This window comes from Hippocampus comes, unplaced genomic scaffold (assembly GCF_001891065.2).
Source record: "Hippocampus comes isolate QL1 unplaced genomic scaffold, H_comes_QL1_v1.1 scaffold122, whole genome shotgun sequence".
NCBI classification, from domain to species: domain Eukaryota; kingdom Metazoa; phylum Chordata; class Actinopteri; order Syngnathiformes; family Syngnathidae; genus Hippocampus; species Hippocampus comes.
This window is the reverse complement of record NW_017842059.1, coordinates 1780236-1790657: the sequence shown is the minus strand read 5'-3', so window position 1 is coordinate 1790657 and position 10422 is coordinate 1780236. Positions and strand designations below refer to the sequence as shown.

Sequence of the window (10422 nt, the reverse complement as noted above, 5' to 3'; positions counted from 1 at the left end):
CTGATTAAAATTTGCCTTTGACCAGTGTTATGGACACTCCTTTTCCTCGTTGGGGTCATCATTGGGTGGGTTGGAGCCGATGCCAGCTGACTTTGGCGAGAGACGGGGTACAATCCCGACTGGTTGCCAGCCAATGGCAAGGTACAAGTAGACAAACAACCTTTCACACTCACAATCACATCCATGTACAATCTGGAGTCTTCAATTAACATGGCATACATGTTTTGGGAATGTGGGAGGAAGCTGGACCAAAAAAAAAAAAAACATGCATGCATGCATGGGGAGGACATGCAAATGCCACACAGGTAGCCCAAAGTCAAGGTTGGAATCCGAGACTTGAGAATTAGGAAGCATATGTGCTAACCACTACTTCATTGACGTGCCTAAAGGAAAATCCACTCTTCAAACGGAACAATGAAGCTGCAAAATCCAACGGCTGGCTGCAAAACACTTTTTGTTGGCATGTGCATTGAGTGGACTTTAGTATTTCCAGAATTGAAATGAGACTGAGTAGAAAAAAAAAAATGAACCATCCCATGGATCCACAGGGTCATTTTGTCTTTATCTTGTGAAGGTGAGTTATGGAGACCAGATATAAATCCACGGATGAGGTGACGGAAGAAAAGTCTGTTCGTTTGTAATTATTAAGTGTTTGTTTTGGGGTGGAATTTTTCCTCATTCCGTTCAAAGGCGCCCACAGATCCATGCAGCTCGTGGAAACCGGCAGTCTCCTACCAAGGTCTCCACATGGACCTGGAGTAGGTTGTGGTGGGCGTGCTCAAAGCTTCCCTGTTTTCCAAAGCCTCCGCAGTGCTCTGGTTGTGCTCGCTGTCGGTGTCGTCCAGATCGGAGCACGAGTCCTCGCTTGACGTGCCGGAGGACATGCTCCTTCCCCCGGGAGAGGCCAGCGTTGAACAAAGCGGGTCTCCGCCTCCGCGCCACGTGCCGCCCGCGTTCCCGGACGTGTCCGCGATTAGATCCATCAGCATGTCCTGGAGGTGGTCTTCGTTGAGGGGCATGCACTCCAGTAAATGGTTGAGCAGCTCGGCGGCCACGGTTGCGTCGATGCCGGGGCAGGTGGACACAAACATGTGGACTTCGTGCATGCACTGGATGTAGCCGGCTGCAAACCGCTCGCTTGCTTCGTGGCTCAGCGTGTCTGTTTCTGTTGGAGCAAGGAGATTGGGGACAAACTAAATTGGTCAAAACTCCACTGGACTTTCATTTCAGATAGCTTGGAGGTATTTTTAGTCCATACACATATTGACAGTTTAACGCATAGAAATTTAGAAAAATTTGCATCCTGTAGATGCAATGCTACTGGGGGGGGCTACGCTCACTCAAGTATACTTATACATATGCCAGTCACACTTGACAATTAAAACCTGGGTACATAAGTGTATAATTTAGGTAGTGGAAAAAAAAAAAAATTTTACACAAAAATATTTCATGACACACCGCTCAACAAAAAGACTGATACAGTAATCCCTCGTTTATCGCGGGGGTTATATTCCAAAAAGAACCAGTGATAGGTGAAATCCGTGAAGTAGTGAGCTTTATTTTTTACAGTTATTTATTTTTTACAGTTATTATACAATACTGAACTATGTATACAATGAAACCAAAGACCAAAACCTGTTTTCAGGCCCAAGCACAAAAAAAAAAACAAAAAAAAACGTTTTCAACAAATAACTATAATAGTTTTTGGAAATACTGCACTGAAAAAAAAATCCGTGAAACAGCGAAGCCGCGGAAGGTGAACAGCATTAGAGCAAGGGATCGCTGTATAAGGAGGGTCCTCTCTCAGTTGACATTCTTGCAGTTATTACTTATTCTGTTGTATTTTAACGGGGACAGGCTTGGAAGAGCATATCATGGTTCTGCCTGACACTATATGTCGCTGGCATAAAGAGATGAACAAAGTTATGAACATTTTTTTTTTAAATCAGACAAATTAGGTGAACTTAGATACTTTCCTGCACCGCCCTTGTTGATCTGTCACGGCATTACATTATTTGAGCATAAAGTATCACAACGCCTGTGCATGATACCTACTGAAACTGCAAAGATAACATGCAATTTCGCAGCTCTAACCGGAAAGGCTCCTTAAAGGGTTTTGGAGCGTTATCTGTTGGATTTGTGATGTCAGAGTTCCTCAATGTTGCACCTGAGAAAGGGCCTGACTCCACTCCATTCACTGTCGAGTTTCCAAAAATGTTTGGTAGGGTTGAAGTCAGGGCTCTAGTGTTCTTCTACACAAAACTCCTCCAAGCATTCAACAAACAGGTTCACCCAAAATTGGAAGCATGGCAATTGTCCGAAATATTTTCATATCGTGACGAATTGTGATAAAGTGGGGACTCAGGGATCGAGTCCAATGTTTGCCAACCTTTATTTAACCAACGCACACCTCAAAACAAAAATGTGACAAAAAGTAGATAAACAGATTACATATAGCATGTACTTTCTGCTCTCGAGTGAAAGAGTATTCCATTATACGTCTATGGCTCAGATAGTTGATCAAAGATATCTCGCTGTAGAAAAAAAATATTTTGTGACCGACCAATTAAGGGAAACTCGATCAGTTTATGATCTCTCACATCCCATCCATCCATTTTCCGATCCGCTGTATCCTCACAAGGGTCGTGAAGGGTGCTGGAGCCTATCCCAGCCGTCTTCGGGCAGTAGGCGGGGGACACCCTGAACCGGTTGCTAGCCAATCGCAGGGCACGAGGAGACAAACAACTATTCACGCTCACACTCACACCTCGGGACAATTTAGAGTGTTCCATTCATCTGCCACGCATGTTTTTGGAATGTGGGAGGAAACCGGAGTACCCGGAGAAAACCCACGCAGGCACAGGGAGAACATGCATACTCCACACAGGAAGGCCTGAGCTGGAATCAAACCCAGAACCTCTGCACTGTGAGGTCGACGTGATAACCACTGGACCACCAGGCCACCCACCGCTCTGACATCCTACTGGTTGGGAAATCACTAATCTCATCCAACCCATGCAACTGAGGACAGTCACTGATTACAAGCCATGTTTCTTTGACCGCATAGTGAGTGACACCAATGAATTGCATTTCACCCTCCTGGATTTCCGTTTCAAAGAGTAATGCTTATTTCATCTTATATTTGAATAATATCGGAGAGATCCAAACCTTGCGTTCTGTTCTTCAAGACATCCTCCACCTTTTTCACCGTCATCTCCAGCACCTCCGCGTTCTCCATCTTGGAGTGCAACTGTTAAAAGGGCGGTGGGGGTGGAAATGGAGTTCACTGTAAATTCTGCACGTTAGTGTCATTTGAGTGAAGTGAGGTGCGCGAGCATGTGCTTGTATGTGTGTGTGTGTGTGTGTGTGTGTGTGTGTGTGCGCGCGCGCGCGCGCGCGCGCGCGTACTCACGTCCGAATCAGCCAGCAAGCTCCTCAGCTCCTGCAGACTCTCGTTGATGCGAGCTCGCCTCTGCTTCTCCACCAGAGGCTTCCTAGTCTGCAACACATTAACATTTCCACATATTTACTCCCACGTCGCCTTGCATCCCAGTGCGTCGCAGCCTCCTATTTCCTTTTCGTGTACCTTTCTGTCCACCTTCCGGATGCCATAGTAGCACTCCTCCTCTTGCACGCCAAAGTCGGTCTTGCTATGCCGAGCAGAAGGAGCCATGTTGCTTGGTCGAGCTTTCCTCTCCTCTCCCTCTCTGCCGCCTGGCTTGTGTTTAAATGTGCAATCCAAGTGAGACGTGCTGCTGTCGCCGGCTGACTTGTTGTTACTAGTATTTATAGGGCTTTATTTACATGTGAATAGGGGCCGAGCTGTTCCTGCTGGGGGACAACAGGGCGCACACGGCGGCAGCCAATAGGCAAGTAGCTCTTTGTCTCCGGTCAGCCGCACAAGAGCTGGTCAGATTTAAATGGGTGATTTTTTTTTTTGTGTCAAGGCAACGACCGCTCCATTTTTTTGCTGCTTGAATGAATGGTTTTAAAGCCGCAAAAAGTGCTCTCTCTCTCTCTCCCTCTCTCTCTCTCTCTCTCTCTCTCTCTCTCTCTGTCTCTCTCTCTCTCTCTCTCGCTCTCTCTCTTTTTTTTTTTAACATAATAGGTAAAAAGACAGCTGGCAAGCTATTTTCTCCAAGAGTAAGCTAATGTACAAAATGCTACAAAAAAAAAAAGAATAATTATTTACTTTAATGTAGCAGCTGTACTATTGTACTCTTGTGGGCATTGTTCCAAACACGAGTGTATTTGACCCACAACACACACACAAATAGATAGATAGATAGATAGATAGATAGATAGATAGATAGATAGATAGATAGATAGATAGATAGACTCATTACATACAAAAGACAAACTTTAATAGGCACATGTGACATATTGCAAATTATATGTACATAAAATTTCATATATTGTGTGTCCTAATTATTTGTTTTAATTCGTGTCGCAGCAAGCGGCACACTCACCAGCACCAGGATGAGATTGCAAAAAAAAAAAAAAAAAAACTGCATGAGTTGGGATCCATTAACAGGGGTGTCAAACTCATTTTTGTCGCGGGCCACATTGTAGTTACTGTTTCCCTTGGAGGGCCGTTATGAATTTTGGGAAACCATATAAATCTTTCATCCCCTACACATATTACATACAGCGCACAACAAATTGATGAATAACTAGTTTTAAAATCAGAAGTCAAAAATAATAACTGTTATTGTGGATTACATATGACAATATGTAATATGAAAATATGAAATTTTGGTTCCGACTTTAACAAGCATCATGGAACTTGACATGCTTGATTTGCTTTCGCGGGCCACATAAAATGATGTGGCGGGCCAGATCTGGGCCCCGGGCCTTGACTTTGACACCAGTGCATTACAAGATCGAGTCTGTGATGTGCTTGTCGTAATGTTGAAGCTAAAGAAATAACATGATTTCAATTTGAGAATTATATTCGGGCAGAGCACATCTAAAATATGAAATGTAGTCATTTCATGATTAAATGTCTGTAAATGTCATAAAAAATGAGCATCGTTCTAAACAAAAGCTCCATCGTGAACGTTCTTCTTGTCAGTGCTCTCGTTCGATTCCACAAGGCGTACCTGATTGTCTGTCTGCATGAAATTTGTTGTGCCCGACCGTTCCACTTTCTTGCTCGCATTTGTGTCCAAGCCTCAGCAGGTCGTCTCGCCTGTTGGGCGGATGTAACGCGATGCCTTCAGTTGGCAGCTGCTGTTGGCGGCCCCTCGGCCCAAACAGAATCAGCAGCCGGGGGAATGAAGGGCCCTTATCCAAAGAAAGCGACAGGTGTTGGTCTGAGCCTGCTGCATATGCGTTTGTTCTCCCTGTTTGTCGACTCCTGATTGGTGCGCAACTATTCCCACGTTATCCGCCACACAACATCATAATCTGACACGAGATTGCCCCATTTGCGAAAACGGCATTCAAAAAAAAAAAAAAAAGTTGTGTTTTTTTTTTTTTTTACAAATATTGTAGTGAAACCATAGCTCTTTGTTTCCTCCACTTCCTTTTTGCATCATACGCTCTGTTCTCAACCTTTTGTGCAATCTTCGGCACGTGCACGATCCCCACATTGAGCTGTTGATGAAAGATGCGCACGGTGCATCTCGATTTATCAATACGCACGGAAAATGCCACTCCAGCGCGTCATTCTGCAAGAAGCGTCAGTAAAACTCTACTGCCCCAAATGAAGGAAGCGTCTCAGACCTTTGAAGTGGAATGGCTTTGGCACCTCGCCACCCCCAGATCCCCTGCGCCACATCTTTTAATGGTGCGGACTGGGAGCAGCTGTCCCGACCGGCCTTTGTTGGATAGCTCGAGGAGGGACCAAGCATCCCCCTCCGTGTCCTGCCGCCTGGCTACATGAAGGGGGCCAGTCATAACGACCATCATGACGGAGAATGGGCCATATGTATAGCTTTGAAATCCCATTGATGAGTTCGACATCAATGCCCATAAAACACCCAGGAGTCACTCTCAGCCCTGCATTATGAGGGCACTGTCCGTGACTTTGTTTTTCCTCTACAATGCATTCATATTTTATACAGACTAGCAGGTAAAATGTGTAACTAATGTGCAAAAACTAAGATTTCTAATCATGCTTCCCGTGTGATTTCAATGCACGTATTGAAATTTGTGATTTAGTATTTGAAACAGCAGATGTTTGACATGCTTGTACCAGTGCTTATCTTGTAGCTGTTAAATGTTTGCTGTGACAAAAATATATTCTGAAGTTATAGTCACCTTAACCATTATTTGGCACATTAGTCTGGACCCCCGCCTACTCTCGGTTCGTTTCCCGCAGAATCACCTAATCGTGAATTTATTTTCAATATATATATTTTTTTTTTGCATAAATGATAGTTTTTGTTTTTGTTCGGAGAGCCAAACGCCTCTTTCTTGGTAAATGATGACTGGGGGTCCATCCATGTTTTTTTCTAGAATCTTGTGTATTTACAATGCATTTATAATAGATTTCAATGATACGCAGATTTATTTATTTTTTATGCTAATCATGGGTGGTCCTGGTCCATATCCCCCGAGAAAGGCGGGGTCCATTGTATTACTGAGAATTTTGTTTTCAGACCTAGAACTTATTTTAATTAAGACAATTACAGCAATTTAATTAGTTAATTCCAAAGTTTTAAAAAAAATAGTCTCTTTGAAAAAAAATCATGTTGATAATTTACATGAACTTGAAAATAATGCTTTGAAGCCTGCGATTGGCTGGCAACTGGTTCAGTGTGTCCCTCGCCGACTGTCTGAAGACAGCTGGGATAGCCCCCCACCCCTCCCCCCCATCCTTGTGAGGATAAAGTGGTTTGGAAAATGGATGGATGGATGGATGCTTTGAATCCAGTCATGAATGTAATTTGAGAAAAACTAATCAATTTAGCTGGAGCAAATTTCAGCATGTGGCGGACCGGTGATTGACTGGTTCGCGCGTCAGCCTCACAGCACAGAGGTACAGGGTTTGATTCTGGCTCCAGCCTTCCTGTGTGGAGTTTGCATGTTCTCCCCGTGCCTGCGTGGGTTTTCTCCAGGTACTCCGGTTTCCTCCCACATTGCAAAAACATGCATGGCAGGTTGATTGGGCACTCCAAATTGTCCCTAGGGGTGAGTGTGAGCGCGAATGGTTGTAGGTCTATGTGTGCCCTGCGATTGGCTGGCAAGCAGTTCAGGGTGTCCCCCGCCTACTGCCAGAAGACAGCTGGGATAGGCCCCAGCACCCCCCGCGACCCTTGCAAGGATAAGTGGATCAGAAAATGGATGGATGAATGGAAATTACAGCTTTTTTTATTTTTGTTTAGTCCAACGAAAAATTTTTTTCAGTGCAGTGAATAAACCACCCCACAAAGGTACCAGTGATAGTAAAGAAGGATGATGATGATAACCATAGAAATGGACATGAAAGACATTGCGTTGTAGTTGTAGCTTAGTCGGTATTTTGTGTTCCCTGTGCAATTGTCACTGTATGACTCTGCAGTGTGTATGAATGGTTCAGGCACAGCAGAATTCCTTTGGAGTTGGGATTCCGTTTCATTTCAGTTCCTGACAAAGTCAGCACAAAATAATTCCTCTGGTCAAAACGTGGCCGCAGAACTTGAACCTCTCCTATGTAGAAGAATATATATCGCAAAAGGGGTGTAATGGTGTGGACCAACTTTGTAGCAAGGTCAAAGGGAATGTATTAAGACACAATGCCATTTGCGTTCAGTGTTTAATGTGGAGAGGCACATCACCCTCTAGGAAGTGATAGTATAGAATATTTATCCCTTGTGACATGCATCAGTTAGAATGTTACGGGTACTTAATTGACATACAAGTTTTGAACAAATATCATATACTGTCGTGTGACATGCATAGAGATAGGAGATGCGGCTGTAGTTGGAGGGATTCCAGTTAGCTCAATCTTATGTTGCTGTCAGCATTGGAGTGTTTTCCAAATTTCACAAATCACACTGACAGAATTGACCGCATAGCACCTCTGTTGCACCAAGCGGTTTTGGTGCGAACACATCTGACAACATTTAGTGTCTGTCTTTGGTTAATGTGTTCGTACTCCACTGCATTCGGGCTTAAGTTGAGTAAATATTGTATATCAAAGAAATCGGTCAAAAGTGAGTGAGGCATTTTTAAGGACTCATTGCAACGGCCGCAAACATTTAACGCTGCCGTTACCAATCATGAACCAAACTCACCATTTAAGCTGTGTGACGCCATTGCAGGAAAGTCAAACGAAACACAATCCTTAATACATCTGAACAAAATGAAGACAAGAGAACCGCAGTCAATCATATATTTTATTATGACCGATATTAATAAAATAAAAGGGTCAGACAAAGATCTATGCAATGCCGAGAAAGCGGAAGAAAGAAGGAAAGCAATACATTATAATAGCGAATAAATACTCCGAGTCATGCGCTGGGGTCGAGCGTCTTGACTGACCAGAGTTGGGACATCATTTCTGGCCGTGGGTTGTGCGGCGTGCTCTTCGGTGGACCTGGGTAGGGACCTGAGCAGGTGGTTGAGCAGGCGGGAGCCAAGAGTTTTGTCCATCCAGTCACAGGTGAGGAGCATGTTGTGGACTTCCTGCATGCACTGGATGTAACCTGTGCTGTATCTCTGTTGGGCCTCCAGAGGGTCTGCAAGGAAGGACGGCTGGTCAACCCTCTCCTGGCGTCTAGAGACGGCAGACACGTGGTGGCTGGTCTGCTCCCTGCTGATAGTCGTGCGCTGGGGTCGAGCGTCTTGACTGACCAGGGTTGGGACATCATTTCTGGCCGTGGGTTGTACGGCGTGGTCTTCGGTGGACCTGGGTAGGGACCTGAGCAGATGATTGAGCAGGCGGGAGCCAAGAGTTTTGTCCATCCAGTCACAGGTGAGGAGCATGTTGTGTACTTCCTGCATGCACTGGATGTAACCTGTGCTGTATCTCTGCTGGGCCTCCAGAGGGTCTGCAAGGAAGGACGGCTGGTCAAAATGTGACATAGTGCCCCCTAGTGGTGACTAGGTAGCATGCAGCAGGCGTTTCCTCCCGGGAATAAATTCATAGAAGCTTTTTAGGAATAGAATATGTCGTCACGTGTCGTAAAATCAACAATCGAAATGACATCCTTAGAAGCTCTCTGCTTCCAAAAATTACCGTGTGGCACAACATGAGCCCAAAGGCAAAACAAAGAATCTTACCATTGACTTTAGTGGTCTGGATGTTTTGCAGATGCTTCACTGTCATTTCGAGTATGTCGGCTTTTTCGAGTTTGGATTGCTGTTGAGAGACAATAGGCCAGTTTGTACGAAGTTCATTTCTCTTCAGCCTTTTTGACAGAGAGCCGAGACACGTGGAGCACTCACATCAAGTCTGAAGGCGCTGATCACGGCCTCCTTCAATTGATCCAAACAATTATTTATCCTCTCGCGTCGTTTCCTCTCAATGAGAGGCTTCCGCATCTGTTAAGCGTAAGGCAAAAGATACACCTCGATGAAACGGCAGACAAGACAGTGACTCGCCCCAGCAGAGCAACGTGTTCGAAGTTTCTCTCAAAGCAGAAAATGGTCTATGGTATCAAATTGCGGCATACCTTCCTCTCCTCTTTTGCACTGGTGTGTTTCCCTACAGTGCGCGCCATCGATGTAGCAGTCATGATGCTGGAAGTCCCTTCTCGAAAGCGTGTCTCTAGGGCCCTCGGCGCGCTACGGCCCTCCTATTTATACAAACACAATTAGCATGTGAATGCAGCATCTCTTTGGCTGTGGGATTTTCCCACACACACTCACGACTGCCAGGTCACTGCCTCCATTCAACAAATTCACCCAGAGAACCAAGCGGCCTTCTTTGGGGGTCAGGGTGGGGTGAGGGGGAGATGGGGGGTGAGCATGAGCAACAGATGTCCAGCCTGAAACCATGCACTCCCTTACAGGGCACCACCCATGAAAAGTTGCCGTTTCCTGCTCTCCCAGAGATGAACAAGGGTGTGCAGTTACCATGTATTTGCCCCGAGGAGCCTCTTAGCCATTCTTTGCGACAGCTCCGTTACATTACACCTGCAAATAGGCCGGTGCCTCCTTCCGCGCCCAAAGGCCACAGACTGATGGAAACAAAATGTTGACAAATCAGCAGGGAATTCGAGAGCACACGCGCATGCAGATTGGGTGTGGCAGAGTGCATATTGTTCTGTTTTGAAGTGAAATATCCTGAAACTCATCTGAGTTTTGATTGATCGTTTGATTCATATCAAAAATGTTGCAAAGCAACCACATAGTTAGGCTATGGCCGTCAAAACAGTCTCTTACTGCCTGGTGTGCTCAGTGGTTGCTTTGTTGGTGCTGGACAAAATCAAATGTCACAAAGATCAATTAAAAAAAAAAAAATGCCCGCTATGACGATGTCGGTTTTCTTCG

At 45.1% G+C, this 10422-nt stretch overlaps 2 protein-coding genes across 2 annotated transcripts; both read right to left on the bottom strand.

Moving 5' to 3' along the window:
• Positions 1-287: 287 nt before the first annotated feature.
• On the bottom strand, positions 288-3899 carry her13 (hairy-related 13). The gene is made up of 4 exons (XM_019861554.1): positions 3587-3899; positions 3413-3499; positions 3169-3250; positions 288-1165 (listed from the first exon to the last, which is right to left on the bottom strand). The coding sequence occupies exons 1-4, from the start codon at positions 3671-3673 to the stop codon at positions 732-734; spliced, it is 690 nt and encodes a 229-aa protein (XP_019717113.1). The 5' UTR covers positions 3674-3899; the 3' UTR covers positions 288-731.
• Positions 3900-8412: 4513 nt separating this feature from the next.
• On the bottom strand, positions 8413-10087 carry her8.2 (hairy-related 8.2). The gene is made up of 5 exons (XM_019861193.1): positions 10006-10087; positions 9603-9725; positions 9376-9471; positions 9211-9289; positions 8413-8978 (listed from the first exon to the last, which is right to left on the bottom strand). The coding sequence occupies exons 1-5, from the start codon at positions 10006-10008 to the stop codon at positions 8413-8415; spliced, it is 867 nt and encodes a 288-aa protein (XP_019716752.1). The 5' UTR covers positions 10009-10087.
• Between the last annotated feature and the right edge of the window lie 335 nt (positions 10088-10422).

What these genes read in the sequence shown, in the direction of transcription:
- her13 (XM_019861554.1), bottom strand. Translation starts at nt 3,673, where the DNA reads ATGGCTCCTTCTGCTCGGCATAGCAAGACCGACTTTGGCGTGCAAGAG. An exon ending in TCCGGAAGGTGGACAGAAAG is followed by an intron (nt 3,500 to 3,586) that starts GTACACGAAAAG and finishes AATGTGTTGCAG; the next exon opens with ACTAGGAAGCCTCTGGTGGA. An exon ending in CTTGAAGAACAGAACGCAAG is followed by an intron (nt 1,166 to 3,168) that starts GTTTGGATCTCT and finishes TTGCTCCAACAG; the next exon opens with AAACAGACACGCTGAGCCAC.
- her8.2 (XM_019861193.1), bottom strand. An exon ending in GTGCAAAAGAGGAGAGGAAG is followed by an intron (nt 9,472 to 9,602) that starts GTATGCCGCAAT and finishes TACGCTTAACAG; the next exon opens with ATGCGGAAGCCTCTCATTGA. An exon ending in TCAGCGCCTTCAGACTTGAT is followed by an intron (nt 9,290 to 9,375) that starts GTGAGTGCTCCA and finishes GTCTCTCAACAG; the next exon opens with CAATCCAAACTCGAAAAAGC.